Here is a 23,444-nt window from a genome sequence, read left to right as displayed (position 1 = left end):
TAGTCGCAGCTTGATTATAGGACAACCTGGCTCCAATTCTGAAGTTAAAAAGGCATGTCCTTCCCAGGTAACACAGGGTCAGGCCTGTATTGGACACCAGAAAACTCTAACAATAAAACAAGTTTTGTTTAATAGCGGTACCACCAGAACGAATACATTAATATACCAAGAAATAATAGACAAGAATAGAAGTCTTTCAGCTTTGCAAGTAGGTCCTTCCAGTTTAGGTACTTCTTCGAACTGCTGTCGCGCTCTGTGTGCAGCTTAAGACTTCGCATTTCTTTGATGTTATAATTAGTCACGCAATTGTTTATAGTGGCCTGATGCCAACCGACACACTTTTATTGGTTATGTTATAAAAGTAACGGCAACGTGAAACAAATTACAACACCAGGATGACAACTCGGCTCATTGTTGCCAGCTTAAAAAACAAAGCGATTATATTGAACCGCCATGACATGGTTCTGACGTGCTTATTATTGTGTATTGTAGCCTATTGTTTATTTTTTTAAATTATCTTTAAAGAGTGAAAATTTTGCGGGAAATAAATTTCAAAGTCAGTCATTTTTTATTCGCTACATAAAATTATAGTCTTAGAGCAGTTGAAATAAATTATTTTTAAATTGATCATTTGTATCCATTTTGTGCATTCATAGTACTGTTTGTACAAAAAAATGCAGCGAGCGAATACCCTTTAAAAAGTTGCATGCTAATGGTTCCATTTCTACATTGAAAAAAGAGCATCACTCTCAAGATCATACTTAAAAACGGAGGGCGCTTATAGTTGAACCACTTCTGTTAAATAGTGTCTTATATTTGCCACATATCACCACTGTTAGCACTGTAACAAAAACAATATTTAGTGACAGTTATAGCCTATAAAACGAACTTATTACCCCTATCAATAATTAAAGTACTATTTTGCAAGGCAAAGAGTTGTCTAGTACAGAAATGCACAGCCGCGTGATGTATTTGTGTGCTAGAACTTTGCGAACCAAATTGTGATGTCATTTGGTTGTGTGCTTCTTTACTAAAACACAAAAAAATATGTTATCAAACCTACTTCATAAATATATGCACAGTTTTTAAATTTCAAAAAACACACATTGCAGTAATTTAATATACACATGCTTACGGCTTGCCATGGTGCAACTTCATAGATATAAAGCGCAAAGCGGTATTTTTATCATTAAATTCATGCCAACCTCCCCAAAAAATAGTGTTTGTTCTCATTTTTTGCTTGTACTTCGGATATGGACCATTTAAGTGAGTTTCGAAACAGTCGTAAAACCACCAACCTGACTTGTAGTTACTGGCACAATGTTGTTCATCATTATTGTCATTGTCTTCATCTGGTGTACTGAAATAACTGCTAGCTATTGGTGCGGTGCTGTAACTATCATTAAAAATCCCACTCAAACTGTTTATATCTAACCAGTATTTTATTTTTTTTGATTCGAGCTGAAAATGACTATATTGAAGAAAACCTTTCACACCATCCCAGTCTTCAAGATCAAATCCCACTTCTGGTGTTTTTATGTAGATCGTTCCCAAGTTGTTGGCTGAATAAGCAGTTTGTCTCGACAAGCGATAAATATTCTCCAGTCCAAGCCAGTGTTCACTGCTGGGATTTCCAAACCCTTTGACATAATCGTCCCATCCCCTTTCAAAGTTGATCTTCCCGTTCATTCTTCTTTGTATTGTTGTCCAGCCCTTCTTAGTTGAAACGAGCTCCATATCACAGTAGACGTAGGTGAACTGGAATCGTTCCTTGAGCCATATTGGGTAGATACCACTTGATGTTGAACCACTTGCGTAGATGCTTGTACATTCTGAAGAAATAGATAGTTTGATTTTCAATGCAATGCAAAAATACTCATTGTGCTTACTTGTTCATTACCTTTGTCTAATCTAGCCTGTGAACCACCAAAATTATTCAGGCTTGTTGTAAATTCAACAAATTCTTTGGCTGCTACTTGTTGATTTTGATAGTTTTGCAGATGTTGAAAGATTTCCATGGTTAAATGTGTGTTTTTTAGACTTCTGGTAACTCGCATTAATAAGTTGCCAGCTTTGCTGTCAGTTGCTTGGCAATGCCGCAAATAAAAAGGCAACAATAGAAAGTAATAATAAAACCAACTTTGCTCTAACAATGTTTTTTTTAGATATAACATTTTAAGTGATAATTTTTTTCTTATTATCGTTAACTGTTGCTGCTGACTTTACTAATTTCCTTCTCTGTACATTTCAGGCTGCAGTTTGGTTCTAACAAATGTAAGTGGAACAGTCACAGAGGAATGTGATAACAACACCGTGTTGCCTGGTACTAGGGAGTGGGAAATTCCACTGAGGGAGGGAGAATTTGTATATTTGCGGTTTGGGAAATCGTTTATCAAGTAATAATTATGATGTAGCAATTGTTATGTGTGAAAAGTGTTTTTGCATTGTTTTAATCTTGCTTTGGTAAACTATAACAATTGAACAAAAGCAGAGAAACTTGATCATTTTGGTAGGCCTATGCTTTACTTAGACACACTTCTGTGAAAACCTGAACAATGAAGTCTGAATCTCTTAATTCTGATTGTTATGAAATGCCTATTCTAATTCTGTTTAGCAGTGCAATTGCTTTCTTTTGTTGATTTAGTATTTATAGTTATTGTGTTCATGTAGTTGTTCTGGAGGATTACTGATTCTTAAAACAAGTAAGCCAGAGGCAAGAATTTGTGGACCTGGTAATCCTGGAAACTACCTTTTCAAAGAAACAGTTTTTGTTTTTATGCAAAGATATGGCAAGAACTGTAGTTTAGCTAAGATGTCCTTTAATTATTTTCGATTTGGTGAGTAAGCACAACATTTTTTTTCACAAATCATACAAATGAAAACTGTGAAGTGGTGATCTAATGGAATTTTTAGTCAATAATTGATATTTTTAATGGCATCGTACTTTCGAAACCATTTATTTGTCATACTTTACAGACTTTCATCTTACAATGAACAGCAATCATGTACAGCCTGGGGAGCTTGTTCAATTTGTTTCAATACTACGTGGTGGGGACAGCTTGAAGGGACATCTTGATTGTTTGCTGGAGCATTATAATCAAGATTCCACTCAAACGGAGACGAATCTTTCAACATCAACCTTTACAGCACAACATATGTATCAATACCCTGGAACCTATTCAATATATGCAAGATGTGACACTCTAAGGGAGAATGCTTTTTTTAGAACAGAACGCGTTAATCTTTACGTGGAATGTGGCTTATCACCTTCAACATTAGAAATATCCCACAAAGATATGGACAAGACATTCTTGAACCCGGTTGAAGTTGTATTCCGTCACAAATATTGTTTTCCTATTTCATATTCTCTATTGCTGGATGATGTCATCATAGCACACAAACAGACAGAGCAAGTTCTGGATGAGACAAAATTTTTGTTAAAGGTGTTTGAAGAAGTCAGTTTTAAAGTAAACTCAACGAAGCAACTGTTAAGTGGACCAGGATTACATGATGTCATGTTATTATTACAAAACAATGTTTCTTCTATGATATATTCCACACCAGTTATTTTTAATGAAGAAATCGAAGGTTTTTATATTGCAGTAAAAGAGTACGTTGGTTTTCATCCCCATTATTTCATCATAAATGCGACGGTGAGTCAAGGAGTACCAATAAATCTTTCAATTCAAATCAAATCGATCGAAAGCAACTTGTCACGCTTCAGTGGTTCTTTATTTTGTCCACATTATTGTCACTCGATGGTGGTAAAGACAAATCTAACACAACCTGGAATATACAAAATTGAAGCAACAGTTGAAAACAAAATCTCTCAATCATCGTCATGGGCACTCATAGAAGCATTACCACAGATATACAACGTGTATATTTCGTCACTGAAGCCTATCCCTAGCTACAGCAGAAATTATGTGTATGCATTTGTCAGAGGTGACATTGGTGATTATGTGATGACGATATACTTACAAGGTAGACCAGAGAACCACAGTTTCACCATTTCCAAGTTGGAATATGATCACAAAGATCTGCCGAGTCTCCCATTTGATGCAAAATTTTACAAACTGATCAAAGTTGAACGAGTTTTATACCACATTGGAATGCAGCAGGTCACTGGTTTTATCAGGAATTCGAAACAATCATTTCCTTTCGTGGGATGGGTTGACGTGTTGGAGACGTCATCGTGCTTGGAGAATCTGAGAATTCGTGATGGTAGCTATCAAAGGGGGTTTGAAAAACCATTGAAGGTCTTTAATTATTTGACCTTCAGCGTGGATTTTAAATTCACGTGCAAGAATATGTCTGAGGTCAGATATAAATGGTTGGTGTTCCCAGTGGCAACAGACATGGACATGGCAACATATACATATGAAGTTGAATATGAGAAGGAGTCATTTGAACCTGAACTTATCATCAGAGCTGATACATTGTCACCCGGCTTGTATGTCATAAAGGTTAAAGTTACCAGTGAGAACGTGACAAGTGATGTGTTGGAGGGAAAACTCAAAGATTATACTTTGATAGAAATTACCAAGAAAAAGCTACATTTTGTGATCTTAGGCGGAAATGTGCTTCAGACTGGTGAGTGGGCTATTATCAGATTTCTATGTGGCTTCATAAAATATTTTCATGAATTAAATTTTAATTGTTGACCACATCGGACCATATTTTTAATATCTTATGATTTCTGTGCATAGACAACAACATGACAGTCCTAAGATTTGAATCTTCGATTGATTACAACAAATATCATCGACACATCAGCTACAACTGGTTTTGCTCCATCAAGCAAGAAGAGCTTCCGACAAGGACAGTGATGGGGAAAATACAGAGAAAAGGTTTCAAAGTTTTTTTTTCAAATATCATTTTGTTCAAAATTTAATTTTTTTTGTCTTGTTTAAGATTCCTGCTTTGATTGGCACACTCTCTGGGTGACCAGTGGTCATGTGATGGAAATATCCATGAATGAACTCAGACAAAGTGAACATTATTACATTCGATTAATCATATCTGGACCCCATTACGATGCAACACATGCAGATCAGAAAGCTGTTGTTCAACCAAGACGAGCCCCGATTGTTGATTTGAAGTGAGCATTGGATAAAATTGCCCAAACTAACTAAAAACATTTCATTTAATTTTTTCTTTCCATCAAATTGCAGATGTTGGTCCAACTGTGGGAAGTACTTTTCTCCTCACCTGTCAATCATTCTACAATTAGAGTGTGATGACTGTTTCCGTCGTAAATGGACATTGTCGCCAAATCCTGGACATCAACTGCCACTGTGTGATGATCAGGAGTTTTGCAAACTAAATGCTTCGTTACTTATTCCATCATCAAATGTCACAGGAACAGGTGAATCTCCTTTATATTGTGCTAATTCATTCACAAATTTAAACCTGACCTCCATGTGCAGGTTACAATATTCACGGAGAGAACTCCTCAGTGACCATTTTCCTCAATGCTCTATCTTCTCATAGTGGTGGTAGCTGCATTGTTTTGCCTAGGATGGGAAGTGCGTATACCACCAAGTTTAATGTGACATGTGCTGGTTACATAAAAGGCAAATACCAACTGATGTACAAGTTTTTCCTCCAAGACAAAGGTGAATAAAGTATCAGGTGGAAATAGAGCAGAATTAATTCCGACAAAGTCATAATTACATCTAAGAAATATAAATCCTTCCCAGGCCATCGATATCTTTTACAATATGGATTTGATCCAGTTCTCTATGACATCATACTACCACCTGGACGTTCATCTAATGACGTCACAATTGTCATAGAAATATGCACTCCCGAACAATCATGTGTTGAGGAAAATCTCTCTGTTGCTGTGGTTGCTAATAATGACGTCAACGATGATGTAATAAATGAAATGGACGCAGCATTGTTAAGTAACAATCTGCAGAAGATTGCTCAGTTTGTTCTCGTCTTATCGTCAACCAACAAACTCAACCAATCAAAGGTCAGTTTGTGACGTATTTATTTTATCTTTTTTATCAAAGTTTTAGATTTAGAAGACAACTTTTTGTTTAAACAGAGAAAGGAAATAATTTCCGAAATGGCAGAATATCCCATGTTGTCGTTGGAGCCGGTGAAACAAATTGCCGATGTAATAAGCCACGTAACAAACAATCCTAAAATCCTAGAAGAAACTCAATTGGTAAAGTTTGAAATTACACAAACTTGCATTTGGAGTCCACATATTTATCCGTAATATAGACTGAGTAGAAGTAAGTTACTTTGTATTACAGCAAGATGTGCAGGATATCCTGGATCGAGTAGAGAGCTATGTTCCGTTTTCTGCCAGTCGATATAATGACGTAAACTCGATTGTGAGGTCATGTATGACTACGACGTCACAATTGATGAGACTTGTTCGATTTTATCCTTTCAAGGTAACCAAGTTAACATTTTCAATAATGTAGCATTTAGTTATTCAACTAACACTGAGTTTTGTCAAAGAATGAAGAAAATTTGCGAATGAATCGTCTGGGAAAGTTGCTCATGGCGTCATTGACTCCTGGTGAGGAGGCGATATCCTTTGAAACAGAATCTGTCGAAGGAAGATTGCTCAAGTTGAACAATCATATCACGAGTAAGGAAGAAGTGTTTCAATTTATAAGCCACGTACATCTGATGCACACATATTGTTCACACACATACAGTGCACAGTGGTAGCAACGTTCTCATGTATGAGGTGTAACTCTTCATATAAGTTCCAATACTTTGATTATGACCACAATGAAATGTTTTCAGATCCTTTTGATGCTAACACCTCGTTCGTACAACTTTCTAATTTGCAGTCGCTTATAACTGATGATGTCATCAATATCGAGGTAATAATTGTGCTTTGTTTAATGCCTCTCATTGCATTGCAATGATATTTATATGAATATTTTGTAAAATTTTAGATTTTTCGTTATAACTCATCCTCAGCCAACTTCAGCCCATTTGATCTAAAAGTTGATTCTGTAACGTCAGTCAGCATAACGACAGGTTGGAGGGACGAGCTCCCCATCAGTAAAGAAATAGCAAAGAATCTAAAGTTAGAGTTCAACCTGCCTCAACAGCCCGATAAGAGCAAGATATGGCTGAGGGTTAAAAGTGAATGTGACGGCTCAGCATGTCGTAGCACTGCCATTGGCTCTGCCTTCATAGATGTTGGTGGAGATTTTAGTGGTGTCAGAGAAGCGACAATTCTCAATATTGTAGTTGGCAATATGGAATGGCAAATTAGAAAGCTAAAAATCTTCTTGTCGCCTTTGAATCACCAGCGTAGTGTCTCAGAGAAAGAGTTTGATGAGAAAGGTCTGTATGAGTGTCAAGGACAGTCTGCAGTGAGATAAACATTTCCATTTTGATTTTGTCGCTTTGACCCACACAAGTGATTAGGAATGCAGGAGTTTGTGGTTTTTGACATGTTGTCATTATGTTTCAGCCCCCTCCTACAGATGGATTGTAAAATCCCCATCCTTTGGGGCAGTCACTTGCAACATCACTGTGCAAGCGGACCTGGGTCTAGGATATTACCGTGTCGGAACTATTCTATCCACAGTGTTCTCTGTGTATCAGTTACACTGCCTGCATTGGTTGGATGCTTACAATGGTTGGCAGGAAAACCTTTGCAAGGTGAGATATTATATGTTATTATATGACCTATTGTTGTAAAATGTGGATTATTCTTTAATATGAGGAACCAGTAATATCACCTCATGTCATTTACCAGCCTCACGAGGACATGGTGTCCGGCAGGGTGATGTGCCAGTGTGGACACTTGCCCATCACCAGAATAGTCTGGGCTCAGGGCCGAAAAAGAAGCTCAGATGATTTTAAACTCGGGCCATCCCTGTTAGGGTCAAAGTTGTTGGTTTTCCCCAACAAGCTGAACTACAATGAGGTAAGGAAGTTTATGATGTAACAGAATGTGCCACTTTTAAATGATGAAATCATCTTCAGATCTCTTCCAACATGTGGCAGCTGTTCCTTGAAAATCCGATTGTCTTCTCCATGTTGTTTGTGCTCTATTCTTTGTATGGGCTCGGACTAATATGGGCGAGATCAAAAGACCGGCAAGTGGATGCAGAGGTGAAAATATTTAATATGTCCGGTTGAATATGAAGATATGCTTGAGATTCTTTAAACATCGTGTCTATTGTTGTGTAACAGTGTAACTTGTAACTTGTGTAACAGTGCTACTGTCGTATGTGAAAGTGATCCATCAAAGTTTAAAAAAAATATTTTCAAGGACTTGTGTGTGGAAGTTCCGGACAACAGTCCTTTCGATAAATATCGTTACATCGTGACGGTATTTACCGGAAGTCGACGAAATTCTGGAACTTCTGCTGTAGTCTGCCTCCGACTTGTTGGAAAAATGGCCACCAGCAGTGCTCATGTCATTCAGGTATTATGACGTCATAATATATAGAAATGTATTTGATTAAGTGATAATGAATATTTTTTCTCAGCACCACACAAAGATTTTGAACAGGGGAAGTGTGAAATCGTTCCTTATCACTACGTCAGAGTGTCTTGGAGACATCACTGCGATTCGCTTGTGGCACGATAATGGCGGACACAGCCCAGAGTGGTATGAAGTAGTAACAGCTCAACAGGAAGTGTTGGAAATATTAAACGTAAGTTTTACGTTAGGTTCCTCCAGAGGGTTGTGGTAAGAGACCTGGAGAAAAATCATTGCTGGTTCTTCCTTTGCAACCGCTGGTTCAAGCATGTCATAGACCACGTGGTCCCTGCTGCACGAACCAAAGACCTGCACAACACGAGGACATTGTTCCCCTTGAGGTTGGAAAATCACCTCAGAGACAGGTAAAGTTTAAGATAATTTATATCTCACAATTGTACCGGATTATTAACATATAATTCCACAACATTGCAGATATCTTTGGTACGCATTCTATGGAATGCGCCCGTGGCAACGTCATGTGATGGGCAGAATAGAAATGTTATCGTGTTGTCTCATGATAACCTTGATGATCATGCTCACCGCGTTAATGTTCCACGGGAACAACCACACGCAGCAGGGACTGCTCTTAGCCGTCGGTAATTACACTTTTCAGTGGTGGCACGTGGCTGTCGGTGAGTTCAGTTGACATCGGTTTTGACAGAGATGGTTAAGAATGTTATTTATTAATCGTTGTATTCTTTTGATTTGTAACAAAGGAATCGAGAGTGCTCTGTTGTCATCTCCAGCAACGTTTCTCATAACAACAATGTTTCGCCGATCGCAACGGCCGCATAAATCATTGCTAACAGACTCAAAAAGTGTGGATGACGAAGAAAGTAATGTGAATGATGAACAAAATCTGGTCTCACATCATCCAAATGTAGCAGATGAAAGCAAAGAGGAAAAACAACTTCCAGTTGATAATAAAACTCATCTCAGACTAAAACCTAATCGAGAAACTTGTGTTGTTGAAGTTGCTGAGACTTCACAACATGTTATGAGTGAAGACCGTCGTCGAGTGCATCATCATCAACACAAAAAAGCAACTGACAATATGGATCAAAATGAAAGACGAAAGCTGAAGAAAGAATCTCCGAAGAAACAGCATCATGACGAGAGCAAAATCCACCACAGAGTGAAACATCATGGTAAAAATCCTGTCTTTGAAGTTGCTGGGACTTCACAATTTGTTTTGAGTGAAGGAAATCGAGCACATCATCATCAAAACAAAGAAATGAGTGATGAGCTGGATCAAAAAGAGAGACTAAAGTGGGTGAAAGAACTCTTCCTCCAAAAACAACATCATGATGAGAGCAAAAGTCAACTGGGAGTAAAACCTCATGGTGAAAACCCTGCTATTGAAGTTGCTGATACTTCACAACATGTTATGAGTGAAGACCATCGAGTTGTTCATCATCAACGCAAAGAGGCAACTGATAAAATGGATCAAAAACAGAGACGAAAGCTGAAGAAAGAATCCTCCAAAAAACATCATCGTGGCGAGAGCAAAAGTCATCGGGGTGTAAAACTGCATGGTGAAACTCCTGCCAACACAGTTGCTGATACTTCACAGCGTGTTTTGAATGAGAAGCATCGAGTAATTCATGATCAAAACAAAGAAACGAGTGATGAGCTGGATCAAAAAGAGAGACTGAAGTGGGTGAAAGAACTCTTCCTCCAAAATCAACATCATGATGAGAGCAAAAGTCAACTGGGAGTAAAACCTCATGGTGAAAATCCTGCTATTGAAGTTGCTGATACTTCACAACATGTTATGAGTGAAGACCATCAAGTTCTTCATCATCAACGTAAAAAAGCAACTGACAATATGGATCAAAAAAAGAGACGAAAGCTGAAGAAAGAATCCTCCAAAAAACAGCGTCGTGGAGAGAGCAAAAATCTGGGTGTAAAACCGCATGGTGAAACTCCTGCCAACACAGTTGCTGATACTTCACAGCGTGTTTTGAATGAAAAGCATCGAGTAATTTATCATCAAAACAAGGAAACGAATGCTGAGCTGGATCAAAAAGATAGATTTAAGTGGGTAAAAGAACTCTTCCTCCAAAAACAAGATCTTGATGAAAGCAAAAGCGAACTAGGAGTAAAACTTCATGGTGGAAACTCTGCCATTGAAGTTGCTGATAATTCACGACATCTTTTGAGTGAAGACGGTCGAGTTCATCATCATCAACACAAAGAAGCAACTGACAATATGAATAAAAAAAAAAGACGAAATTTGAAGAAAGAATCTCTCAAGAAAGAGCATCGTGGCGAGAGCAAAAGTCGTCGGGGTGTAAAACTGCATGGTGAAACTCCTGCCAACACAGTTGCTGATACTTCACAGCGTGTTTTAAATGAAAAGCATCGAGTAATTTATCATCAAAACAAAGAAATGAATGATGAGCTGGATCAAAAAGAGAGACTAAAGTGGATGATAGAACTCCTCCTCCATGAAGACCATCATGATGAGAACAAAAGTCATCGGAGAGTAAAGCCGCATGGTGAAAACCCTGCCATTGAAGTTGCTGATACTTCACGACATCTTTTGAGTGAAGACGGTCGAGTTTATCATCATCAACGCGAAAAAGCAACTGACAATATGAATCAAAAAGAGAGACGAAAGCGGAAGATAGAATCCCCCAAAAAACTGTATCGTGGCGAGAGCAAAAGTCATCGTGGTGTAAAGCCGCATGGTGAAACTCCTGCCAACACAGTTGCTCATACTTCACAGCGTGTTTTGAATGAAAAGCATCAAGTACATCATCAAAACAAAGAAACGAGTGATGAGCTGGATCAAAAAGATAGACTAAAGTGGGTGAAAGAAGTCTTCCTCCAAAAATATCATCATGATGAGAGCAAAAGTCAACTAGGAGTAAAACCGCATGGTGAAAATCTTGCCATTGAAGTTGCTGATACTTCACGACATCTTTTGAGTGAAGACGGTCAAGTTCATCATCAACAATGCAAAGAATCAACTGACAATATGGATCAAAAACAGAGACGAAAGCTGAAGAAAGAATCTCCCAAAAAACTGCATCATGACGAGAATAAAATCCACAACAAAGTGAAACTTCATGGTAAAAATTCTGCCTTTGAAGTTGCTGGGACTTCACAACGTGTTTTGAATGAAAAACATCAAGTACATCATCAACAACACAAAGAATCAAACAACGAACTAGATCAAAAAAGTGAAGAGCATCGAGTATATCGTCATCAACGCAAAGAAGCAAGTGATGAGATAGATCGTAAACCAAGACAAAAGTTGGTGAAAGAATTTCCCAAGAAACAACATCGTGGTGAGAGCAAAAGTCATCGTGGAGTAAAACCGCATGGTGAAAATCCTGCCTTTGAAGTTGCTGAGTATTCACAATATGTTTTGGGTGAAGATCGTCGAGTGTATCATCATCAACGCAAAGAAGCGAATGACAAGATGGATAAAAAAGAGAGACGAAAGCTGAAGAAAGAGTTTCTTAATAAACACCATCGGGGTGAGAGTGATGATTTTCGCCGGAAGAGTCATCAAGCAGGGAAACCTGGTCATAAAGATTCCATTATCGTCACTAAAACTGCACGACATGTTTCAAGTGAAGGTCACAGTAAACATGATGCCATCTCCCAGCCTCAACCTTCCAGTGGAAGAGTTAGATTTGAAGAGAAAAGTTCAGATGATTTGAAACCTCCAATGAGGAAAATATTTTTATCATCTATCGTTCGCAACAAAGATCAGCCAAGTACATCGTCAGCTGCTTTTGTGACATCGTTGTCAAAGCCACCTACGTCGCCATCTACATCATCGCAAGAGCCATCTACATCATCATTTGTTGGTATGACATCGTCGCAAGAGCCATCTACATCATCATTTGTTGGCATGACATCATCGCAAGAGCCATCTACATCATCGCAAGAGCCATCTACATCATCCCAAGAGCCATCTACATCATCACAAGAGCCATCTACATCGTCATTTGTTGCTGAGCAAGTGACACCTTCTGCCAGGTAATTGTTTACGTTAAAATTGTCTTAGTTCATAGATTTAAGTTGTTTGTGTTTCCAGGTCGCACTTTGCTGGTCAGCGGGTGGCAGTGTCAGGTACTGGTCCTCATCGAGGGATTGCTTTCGTCGAGAATGATCCCAACACAGGGGATTCCCGCGTTCTTCCTCACTTCTTCATATACATTGCCTGGATATTACTGGTTGCAACTGTCCTCACATCGACTGTGCTTTGCGCCTTGTATGGAATGTCATATGGCATAGAAACTTGCAAAGAATGGTAAGACATTGTTGCGTCGTAATGTCAAATGAAGACTACATAATAACAGTTGTTGAAACTTGATTTCCAGGTTGGTTTCTGTATCGGTTGCTTTCCTTCAAAGTGTCATAATTCTGGAACCTCTAAAAGAAGTCTTGATTGCCTACGTCAAGGTGGTGAATAACCCAAAACTCGATCTTCGCGACTGGATTCCACCTTTGCCCCCTTCAGGTTCATTCCACAACTATGATTTAGCAGTATTTTTATTCTTTTTGATGATTTATTTTTTTTAATAAAGTGACCCCGAGATCTCACAGCGGTGATTGTGACGCAATAAAGAGGAGACAGGACGAGGAGCGGTCAAAGAATCGGATTTATCGTCCTCCTTCTCAGCTAAGAGTTGAAATCACGCTCCAGGATATCGAGGAAAAAATAAGAACAAAAAGAAAGATAAAAGTGAGTGTCATGGAATAAACTAATGAAGCTGATTATGACAATATAATCTATTGTTACGTCACAGAACATATCGCTTCACCTAATATTTTTGGTGCTCTTGTTTATTGTGACGTTTGGACAAACGGACAGGAATTCGTTTCAATTTGGCAAAACTGTGCAGAATATGTTGTTGGATGGACACAGAGAGGTTGATTATTAGCTCATAATTACATCAATTATGACGTGTTTGTTCCAAATACCACATTTCGTGACAATATGTTCTCAGATGTCGTCGGCTAATGACGTATATAACTGGGTCGAGTTTTCATTGGCTGACAAGTTCTCGAGTGGTCGCCTGACGCATTTCCCTGACAACCAATTGTTGATTCTGACGCCCCCAACATTACGTCAGAAGCGAGTAATTAAAGGTTTGTTCCCACAAGAATTGTATTTTGTTGATAAATAATTTATGTGGAAACGCTTTAGACTGATTTTGAATCCTGAAGCTTTACTTTGCAGGTACGTCTTGTGTTCACAGCGATTCAGCATTTAAATACGGTTTGTCCGACACGAACCAGTGTAAACTTCACTACGAAAATCAGTTCCAAGAAAAGAGGAATCATGGACCCACCTGGTCCAGGCCTCCTACACACGCAACAAAGCCCTCACATGACGTCTATGAAAGGTAACTATGGCAACGCAGCGGTGCAGATTCTTTTGCAAAGTGGGAGTTACTTTAGTTAACGCTTATTTTTAATGACGTCACAACACAGCTGTTGGAAATATTCGACGGCGAATACGTCATGGTTGAGTAGTTACATCGGTGATCTCGCGCTCTTCTACAATCCAGGCGGGTATTACGTCACAATTTCAAAATTAGCCAACGAAACACGTGACCAAGTTCATTATCTGAGACGCTTCGGCTGGATTGACGGATACACGAGGTTTGTGGAAAGATTTGTTACAAAATCTTGTCAATTTCACTCAAACTATTTCCTTGAAGGTTCCTCATGCTTGAGACTGTCCTATACAACGTCCCCCATCGAATATATTGCGTCACTATGGTCGCCATAGAAATATCAAACACTGGCAACTATGTCGTCAAGCCACAACTGATGTTCATGCGAAGTCACCACGTCGAGTAAGTAGATTATGACCTAACAACGTTGTAAACTGCACGAAGTTATGTCGTCATTTCCTGTGAAGGCGTGCTTGGGACGTGGCGGTCCAGGTTGCCTTATATGGCATTCTTGTCCTGGTGCTGTACCACTTGGTGGAGGTAGCGAGCGGCTTCCTGGAAGAAGGTTTCCGCTTTCTCAAGAACTTGTGGAATGTTCTGCTCTTGATAATTCTGATGACGTCAACATTGGTGGTGGGGCTTTATCTTAGCAGGTGATGAGCTAGACATAATCATGAGGTATTTATATGCAAGCAGGGATTTTATAAATTATGTTATTTTCACACAGAGTGACTTACACGGACCAAGCGCTCCAAGCTTACAGGAATAACATGAAATCTTTCCATCACTACCACATGGCTGCTTTCACAGATTACCTCACAAAATGCCTTTTGTCTATTTGTACTTTCTTCACGATGCTGTACACCGTCAAGGTAAGAATATGACGTCATCAACATCTGTACCCGTCATAAAATGTTATTATGACATCATCATATTCAGGTCATGGAAGGTCATCCAATTTTTGATCTCATGCACGCCACCATACATAGAGCAAAGCTTGAAGTCCTAGGTCTTTCACTCTACATATTTTTCCTCTACATCGCTTTCTGCCATGTTGGTGAGTTTGAAGCTCATGGTTGTCATAATTAATCACAAATTTTATGCGAATCAGAGATTTGATCGAAAATCATCATTTTCAGGGTTGGTGCTTTTTGGAAGAAGCAAAGATTTCAGCAGTGTGAGCAAAGCTATGCAATCTGTGAGTCACACTTCTTCAATATGACGTATTAATTGTTTGTGAAGTAACTCAAGGTCATTTTAGGTTGTGGGCTTTTCCATGGAAGCGTTTACCTCAACAAACCTTCTTCGTGCTTATCCAATCAGAGGAAGCATTTTCCTCCTGTTAATTTTGTTCATTTTCATAAAAATATTTGTCAATTTTTTTGCTGCGGTTTTGGAAAACACCTTCCGAGAGTTGAAGTTGCTCAGACGTGAGCGCTTAACTCGCCAACACCTCATGTCTTTCGGAAGAAAACATATCAGGTATTGTGACGTTATAATCTTCTATTTGTATCCAACGTACAGCTGCTTTATGACATCATGTTTTACAGGACCGTGTTCACGATCCGTGACGAAATTTCGGAGAGATTCAGAAAACTACGAAGCAAGAGAAAAGTCGAATAGACTTCTGGGAAATTAGCATTTGTTCATTATATTATTATAACCCAATAAAGTTATTTTGTGAGCATTTGTGTTACCGGTATGTTCAAGTATTATCGCGACTACAGCAAGTGCTACTGCAACACTAAGCACAACCACCATAACAACAACATATCGATAACATGAGATTAAAGTTCTTGTATGTTATGAATTTCAAAACAACTAACCTAGAAAATTAAAAGTTGATTTTTCAGTTTCGGTCAAACCTATGCGATCTTTTACAACGCGTTTTGCTTCGGAAATTTCTTTGCTCTGCCCCAGATGATTAGCGTCAGAAATATCTTCTTGAAATTATGTTTCTGTATTTCTTTAACGGTTTTCTGCAATTCAAACATAAACATCTCATATCACTATAGGCCAAAGCTTTTAAACGGTCCCTAAACAACGCAAATACAAGTCACCATATGTAGCCTGGCATTTATATATTTCCTTTACCTGGTTTATCACTGAGATTTTAATACAACAGACGACCTGAGAGATATTGTTTTGTCCGAACCAGTCTTATAAAAAACGTTGTTTATTATTTTTCTTTTGACTCGCAGAAGGGAATTCCCCTCCTAGGAATTTGTTTGCAAAACATTTCTAAAAAGTGCAGTTTGACAGAAGGTTAAATCAGGTCTCTTACATTGTTCTACAACAGGGGCGGGCAACTTTTTCGGTCGGCGGGCCTGATATTAGAAAATAAAGTACTTGGCGGGCCGGATTCCTGAATCGATACATTAATTGTGTATTTATCCACCTATGCAAGGAATAAATCGTATTTAATGTAAACTTTAAGTTTTAAGCATAGAGACCAAAAACAGTATTTAATGAATTTATTAATGAATAATGTACTTCAATAGCTGCTGAAATCAAAACTGAACTGCTAAACTGTCTGCGGGCCGCTCAAAATACCGTCGCGGGCCGTATGTTGCCCACCCCTGTTCTACAATAATAGAAACAATTGAAATTAATGTGAGTGACAAAGGCAATCGGTGCTTTATTTAAGCATGAATAGAATGTTTTTTGCGAAAAACAAGTAAAGAGTAATAGAATAGGTATAACTTGGGATTTGGAGCAGGCGTAGGCCTAAATGTTTAATTGCTCCAGCTCCGGAGCTCATTGATACCACTGCTTCGGTTCCATTACTTCAAAAACTGAAGTTTTAGGATGAACGCTCAATTTGGAATATCTTGCGCAATGGGTCAGTAGGGATGGGCCGATACGAACCCAAACCCGAATTGATTCGCCAAATATGGCCTTTATGAAAGATTTGGGCAGACTCGAATACAATATTACTTGTAACATTGGACTTTCGTAAAAAATGATGATCTAGTTTCCCGACAATGATAAACTAGCCTAGAGTCAGCAGTACCTACAATGAAGGTCGTTTTCTTAACAATTTTGCTTTTTCGAATGTTTTTTTTAACACTATTTTCGAAAGAAAGCAATTTGTTTATCGATTACATCATTTTAGAAGCAAGACTTGACAAGTTTTGGAGGAAATTTAATTGTTTGCTGGTAATAGGAATAGATTCGGGATTCGTTCGTGTCGACCTTCAAGATATTCGGGTTCGCACGAACCCGAATAAATAATCTTCCTTGCGACAAATCCCTAGTGGTCAGTACCATCGGTTGCAGCTATGAACATGTCACTGCTCTGCCATCAAATCCCCAGCAATTCTTAATTTTGTGAAAGGTTGCTGTTAAATTTAGTGAATTCAGCCAATAGTAGTAGCATAGCATCTGATGAAATACATCGGAGCTGGAGCTATTTTTCAAACAACTGGCTCCAGCTCCTGCTCCGTTTGAATTTCACTTAGAGATCCGGCTCCAGCTCCGTTGAAGATGTACGGCTCCGGCTCCAAAGTACTGATTATAACGCACTTAAGTGAATAAAAGCTTACTAGGTGTTTAGCCTAACAGGAACACTTTGCGTTAAATTAACCTACACCACCGTTGGGTATTTGTACTAGTTGACGTAAATGCTAACCTACAGTATATAGCTCAGTCTTAGTTGGTGGCTTTAGCCTAGTCCTGTTCCTTTAGCTGTGGTAAAACGAAAAATTGCCTTAGCAGTTTATATTGTCACCTGTTACATTCCTATGCTGAAATAATTGTGTAAAGATATTAAGAATAAGTGTGTCATCACGCATCTTAGTTTTTATTTTAAATAGGTCAAGAACGTTTGTGTGTCATCATATTTGAGATGGTGTTGGGTAACAACAACAATTAATTGTTGCAAGATAAGAGCTTGGTTGTTCTGGTTTCACTGACAGTCTCAATCTATTTGTCATGAAATAATCAGCTGCAAGAGTCTGGATATAATAGCATTTGCATTCAACCTGACAACACTTGCCCATATAAATGTTCATTTTAATCACCTCATAATTTATTCCAAATAAACGACAAGAATAACATCACGAAAGAGTAACTTGAATACTAGACTCTTAGGAATCGAATTTAGATTGAAAGGAATAACACATGTGAAAAGTTGCATTATTATAGAGCTATGTATGTTATATCATTTATTGAAATAAGCGCAAATCCATACGAAGCTAATGGAATAAATACTTGATTAAGATATTATATGCAAGTCACTTATAATTCTCAATACAACTCTTCAATTACAAGAGTTTATTTGCCACTAAGTTTTACTGTCGATAAGCATGTTTCAATATCTCCTTACATCATAAAAGCACAATAAACAATGAAGACAATGCAAAGCATGGTGCAAAATATGAAAATACTTAGCCAGTTGAGTTTTAATTTGATGATTTACTTAATCTAGAGTTATAATGCCTTTACGCAAAAGATGCATTGTTGTTAAAAGAACCTTCGTAAGATGGGAAATTAAACACACAAAAGAGAAATTTCTAGTACATTAAGAACAGGTAATTCAGTAAACTATTTTGCAGATTAGTTTCTGTTTTCTGCAGCCAAGAATAGTGTTTTTGTCTATGTCAGTTTCATGGGAACACAGAAGCCGGTTTGCAAAGTCTGTAGTGACTTGATATGTTGTCATTTCATTTCAACTCTCTCGTAATGAAGGAGGATTCAAGCACCATTCTATGGATCCTGCAGCATCAAACTTCATACAAACCTGAGTCGGGACAATTTTGTTCCGAGTATGAGCTGAACTGCATTGGTTCAATGCATACCATGGTTGCTAAGGTGATGAGATATTGGACAAAGTAAAATTGTAAAAGTTTACGAATTAAAAAGTTCTGTGGATTATTTTCTGCTATGAGTAACCAATAACATCACCTCATGTCTTTACCAGACTCATGAGGACAAGGTGGTGCTTTAGAAAGTTCCCCAGAACTAGAATAGTCTGGAACCGTTCCATCGAACCATTCCTTACGTCTTGCAGCGTCTTAACTTGAGTGGGTTTGGTGGCCGCGTTGACGCTAATAACTTTTTCACATTCTCTGATTGGTTCTTAATGCACGTTTCTGCCTTCGAGGCCTTGTCACATTTTCCCGTCGAATTTGTGGAAAATGTCGATAAATATTAATATGCTTGCAACCACCTGCGTCAGCACAATTTTTCCACATTGAAGACAAAAATTAAAATAAATGAAAATTAATACCAAAAATGGCTGGGAAGACAGGCTCTGCAAGGTGATAAATTACTTTACCAGGCTCATGAGGACACGGTTTCCGGCATGGTTCTGTGCCAATGCGGTCACTTCCCTGTTACAAGGGTGGTTTGGACCCAGGGTCATAAAAGAAGCACGGGTGAGTTTACAAGGGCGCCTTCGCTGCTCGTGTCAAAGTTGTTGGTTTTTCCAAACAAACTGGACTACAATGAGGTAAAGATGTTTATGATGTAACAAAAGAAGCGAGGCCGTTGGATCTGCTTTCATAGATGTTGAGGAAGATTCTCGTGGTATCACGGAAGCGACAATTCTCAATATTGTAGTTGGAAATATTGAAGGCAGAGTTAAAAAGGTTGAAATGTTCCTGACCCTTGTAGGCCAAGAAATCACCATGGCTAGAAAGGAGTTTGACAAGGAAGGTTGGTATGAGCGTCTGTGAGAATTTGCAGTGAGTTACTGTGCATGTTTCCATCATACTGTCTTTCACTTTTTTTCTGCAGAAAGGTAACTGTGGAGTAGATATTATTCTCAGTCTCTATGGTTCTTGAAATATTGTCATTAAATTTCAGCTCCCTCCTACCACTGGACGACAAAGGCGCCCTTTGTAGGATCTGGATCCTACAATGTTACCATTTGTGCTGACCTGGGTCCAGGCTAGTACCGTGCCGGAACCATCACATCGACCGTGTTCTCCACTTGGGCCTTGCAGTGTCTTCACTGGTTTGATGCCAACAATGGCTGGGATGACAGCTTCTGCAAGGTGGGATATTGAAGGCAGAAAAGTGAACATGTTTGTGATTTGTGAATATAGCATTTTTAATTAAGTGAATGCTTTATGGATTATTCTGTGATATGAGCAGCTAAAATCATCTTATGTCTTTACCAGGCTCATGAGGACACGGTTTCCGGCATGGTTGTGTGCCAATGTGGTCACTACCCTGTTACAAGGGTGGTCTGGACCCAGGGTCATAAAAGAAGCACGGGTGAGTTTACAAGGGCGCCTTCGCTGCTTGCGTCAAAGTTGTTGGTTTTTCCCAACAAACTGGACTACAATGAGGTAAGGATGTTTATGATGTAACAAAAGAAGCGACGCCATTGGATCTGCTTTCATAGATGTTGAGGGAGATTCTCGTGGTGTCATGGAAGCAGAGTTGAAAAGGTTAAAATATTCCTGACCTTTGTAGGCCAAGATATCAACCATCACATCGACCGTGTTCTCTGCTTCGACCTTGCAATGTCTTTACTGGCTTGATGCCAACAATGGCTGGGAAGACAGCCTCAGCAAGGTGAGATACCGAAAGCTTCTATAACTCAAGAGCTTTCAACAAAGTTAAGTGTCGTTGTTATTATGAGTTATGACGTCTTATTATTGTCCGTTAGCTGGTTCATGAGAACACGGCCCGATACGGCACTGTGCAGTTGTGAGCAATAGCAACTAAAATAGTTTGGAATAAAAAATACAGAAGAATTTTGAAAGGGGTCCATCTATGTTGGCTTCAAACTTCTTGATTTTTCCCAACAAACTTGACTACAAAGAGATAAAGATGCTTATGATGTAACAGAGGATTTTAAAAGGAGTCCAAGACTGTTAGTGTCGAAACTACTTAAGAATAATCTTTGCGGGATGAGATATTATACATTATTATTAATGTAGTAAAATTTGTATTGACTTGTGGCTTCTTCTGTGATGTCAGCAATCAGGAATATCACCTTAGGTCTTTACCAGGGTCAAGAGGACACGGTGTCTGGCAGGATCATGTGCAAATGTGAACACTTTCCAAACAGAAGGATAGTCTGACCCCACAGACGATAAAGAATCAAAGAACCATTATATCCATTTTGTTCTCTACTTGGGCCTTGTGGCGTCTTCGTCAACATAAACCGAGTAACCACTGTATTGAGATTGGAGTTGGATGAGCAAGAAAGGTTGGTTTGGATGTCAACGTGAAATTGCAGTGAGTTATTGCGTATCTTTCCTTCATTTCTGCCACTTTACTTCTACAAAAAGGTTGATTTGAAGCAGCTATGCTTGTAAGATTTTGTAGTATTCGTTGCGTTGTCATTATGTTTCAGCACCAATGCACCATCTTACCACTGGATTATAAAAGTGCCATTTATTGGCTTGGACTCATGCAACGTCAAAGGGCATGTCGACCTAAATCCAAATGCTGGTACCATTTTGTTAAATGCTGGAAGGATAACTCATTGCTTTTTCTGAGCTTTGCTTTCACAAACAATGCCCTCTGCAAACAAGGAAACAGATCCGTTGATGATGAGATAACCTACCCAAAGAAATTTTCCACGATTGACTACTCCAGAGCATGAATGAAACCAATGCTCCTTTTCTAATTCAATGCAATATATGAAGATAATTAAATGCAGAAAACACTGAAATCCTGGATAATACAAAGTTGTTTTGACAAATATCGTTAGTTTTGTTACATATATTGCAATAGTTACCAGAAGCTGATAAATTTAACTATATTTTATTATAGTTATTTTTGTCCGACTTGTTCGAAGTATCTCAGACAACTATGTACATGAAATCTAGTCATCCTAACAATAAAATAGGCCAATAAAGATCTTCACAATAATTCATTTCTCATTACAAATGCAGAAATTTTGGGCAACATACAATTATAGTTATGATTCTGCTAAACAACTTCAGAATGGTATAAAGTAGTGACAGCCAACTGAACTAACATTATATATTAAATTCCATTCATTGGCAAGTTTCTGTAGCGGACATCTGGAATAAAACAAGTTGGTTTTTTCCGTGCAACTGGTGGTTCGATTGAAAAGTGGGCGAAGGATTAAATTAATTGCACATATAATAGCTCTTGTTAAGCGGAGGATTTCTCACCCATAAATAACAAACTTTGTTATTTGGACAGTTGGCTTAACGAGGTTGTGATAATATTGTAATAATAACCAAAGGTAATATACAAATTGTGTAGGATTTACAATTCTAGTACTTATGTGTCGTTTTAGCAAAGAGTAACACGAGCCACAATCATTTCCTGTACCATTGTTGTGACGTAATATTTGTGCCTTTCTCGCATGCGTTCAGTTTGCCAAAAATAAGTTTGTTAGCGTATGCCAGAACGAAGTAACAAGTTTGGGAATAATCAGCAATCAGCAATTTAATACAGTTGAATATAGCTAAGCCAAAATGCTAATACATTAACTGTTGAATGAAATGCTGTTGATGTGCCTATGTTCTGTCAATTTGTAATCGTATAAAGAAGAAACAATATAATCAGTTTATACAATTAACATTCTTGTGAAATCTACTCATGAGTGCGAACTAGAGCGGCTCAGTGTCAAGTTGGACAACTTTAGTTGTTGGCAACACAAGACAATCAGCTTGTGGCTGAACAGACGAGTCTAGGGTTGATAAAGCGAAACAACGACCTGAGACTCATTCACTTCGAGGACATTAAACAATTCAACAGACAAACTTTGTAATTGAAGTGGTCGCCCTTACAGGCTAAGGAACGATAAACAATCATTTCATTACAAGTTCATCAATCACATATTTCCAGTTGGTCAAATCAAGAGCCTTCATGCAAAAACTTTTGATCTGGTGTGAATACATTTAAGACAATTGAAACTTAAGGAAAAATTCGGCATCGCAAATCAGGCAATCACAACTTGCCACAAATTACATCGAGATTTTTCAGCCGAAACGTTATTGCTCACCAAAAGAAGAGCGATGTCTCGAAAAAGCGGAGACACTAAGCCTACTTTTTTCGTCGTTTTCTGGTATACCTGCACAACGGAATTTTTCGTCTGCAACCCCGAGATCTCGGCGAAAACTGCCAGAGACCTAGGCTCCCCCGCAGTCCGGCGTGCATCGGCAGACACTTAGACTATAATACCGGTAGGCTCATTTATCGGCCGCTGTTTACCGAATTAACCAATATGCTAAACGCAATTAGGATAGTTTGTGAATTGAAATATATGCTAATTTTAACTTAAAATGACATATTGTAATCTTTCCACAATTTAAATAGCATCCCCCTCCAAATCTATCCGCTAATTATGCCTCTACACGTTGCCTGACCACGAGGGCCAAGGCAAGAGACAACGACAGCTACCTCACGTCGATTCCCGCCAATTTGTAAGAAAACATTGGGGGATTCCCATAATTGTGTCGTCAAAGTAGCGCGTCACCTAATGTATAAAAGGGGCGATGGAAAATGTCGGAAAGGAAAGTGGGAGCACTGGAAAATGAAGGCAATCAATGTTTTCTTTCAAAATGGCAAAATATATAAATTTTGAGATTAGAAACTTTAGTTTT

The 23,444-nt window shown here is 38.5% G+C and overlaps 2 protein-coding genes across 8 annotated transcripts; both read left to right on the top strand.

Moving 5' to 3' along the window:
• Positions 1-2,990: 2,990 nt before the first annotated feature.
• On the top strand, positions 2,991-15,591 carry LOC143459616 (uncharacterized). The gene is made up of 33 exons (XM_076956832.1): positions 2,991-4,593; positions 4,710-4,850; positions 4,915-5,101; positions 5,175-5,368; positions 5,430-5,618; positions 5,703-5,980; positions 6,056-6,178; positions 6,270-6,413; positions 6,481-6,613; positions 6,775-6,854; positions 6,930-7,326; positions 7,457-7,647; positions 7,745-7,915; positions 7,975-8,103; positions 8,264-8,419; positions 8,484-8,605; positions 8,668-8,841; positions 8,912-9,111; positions 9,196-12,475; positions 12,534-12,749; positions 12,820-12,959; positions 13,027-13,184; positions 13,249-13,371; positions 13,450-13,591; positions 13,683-13,848; positions 13,937-14,107; positions 14,167-14,304; positions 14,370-14,555; positions 14,630-14,774; positions 14,842-14,959; positions 15,042-15,100; positions 15,164-15,384; positions 15,453-15,591. Exons 1-33 carry the CDS (start codon positions 2,991-2,993, stop codon positions 15,523-15,525), a joined length of 9,948 nt encoding a protein of 3,315 aa, XP_076812947.1. The 3' UTR covers positions 15,526-15,591.
• A 589-nt stretch (positions 15,592-16,180) lies between these two features.
• Positions 16,181-21,616, top strand: LOC143458865 (uncharacterized). Of its 7 annotated transcripts, XM_076955753.1 has the most exons (7): positions 16,181-19,560; positions 19,711-19,901; positions 20,028-20,198; positions 20,326-20,427; positions 20,522-20,728; positions 20,868-21,096; positions 21,215-21,616. In XM_076955753.1, exons 3-5 carry the CDS (start codon positions 20,052-20,054, stop codon positions 20,564-20,566), a joined length of 294 nt encoding a protein of 97 aa, XP_076811868.1. In that variant the 5' UTR covers positions 16,181-19,560; positions 19,711-19,901; positions 20,028-20,051; the 3' UTR covers positions 20,567-20,728; positions 20,868-21,096; positions 21,215-21,616. The 7 variants fall into 7 exon arrangements, with proteins under 7 accessions (XP_076811868.1, XP_076811866.1, XP_076811865.1 ...); XM_076955751.1 differs by lacking the exon at positions 20,522-20,728 and having other exon boundaries at positions 20,868-21,067; XM_076955750.1 differs by lacking the exon at positions 20,522-20,728.
• Positions 21,617-23,444: the final 1,828 nt, after the last annotated feature.

Source organism: Clavelina lepadiformis, chromosome 5 (assembly GCF_947623445.1).
Source record: "Clavelina lepadiformis chromosome 5, kaClaLepa1.1, whole genome shotgun sequence".
Classification (NCBI taxonomy): domain Eukaryota; kingdom Metazoa; phylum Chordata; class Ascidiacea; order Aplousobranchia; family Clavelinidae; genus Clavelina; species Clavelina lepadiformis.
Note: the sequence above shows the minus strand (reverse complement) of the source record. Positions and strands in the feature narration are given on the sequence as shown.

Bases quoted from the DNA above. Each gene is read 5' to 3' on its own strand.
- LOC143459616 (XM_076956832.1), top strand. From the start codon at position 2,991: ATGAACAGCAATCATGTACAGCCTGGGGAGCTTGTTCAATTTGTTTCA. The intron at 14,305-14,369 runs GTAAGTAGATTA...TTTCCTGTGAAG, and splicing joins ATGCGAAGTCACCACGTCGA to GCGTGCTTGGGACGTGGCGG. The intron at 15,385-15,452 runs GTATTGTGACGT...CATGTTTTACAG, and splicing joins TTCGGAAGAAAACATATCAG to GACCGTGTTCACGATCCGTG.
- LOC143458865 (XM_076955748.1), top strand. From the start codon at position 20,052: ATGGTTGTGTGCCAATGTGGTCACTACCCTGTTACAAGGGTGGTCTGG. The intron at 20,199-20,325 runs GTAAGGATGTTT...TGACCTTTGTAG, and splicing joins ACAAACTGGACTACAATGAG to GCCAAGATATCAACCATCAC. The intron at 20,428-20,856 runs GTGAGATACCGA...ATATCACCTTAG, and splicing joins GGGAAGACAGCCTCAGCAAG to GTCTTTACCAGGGTCAAGAG.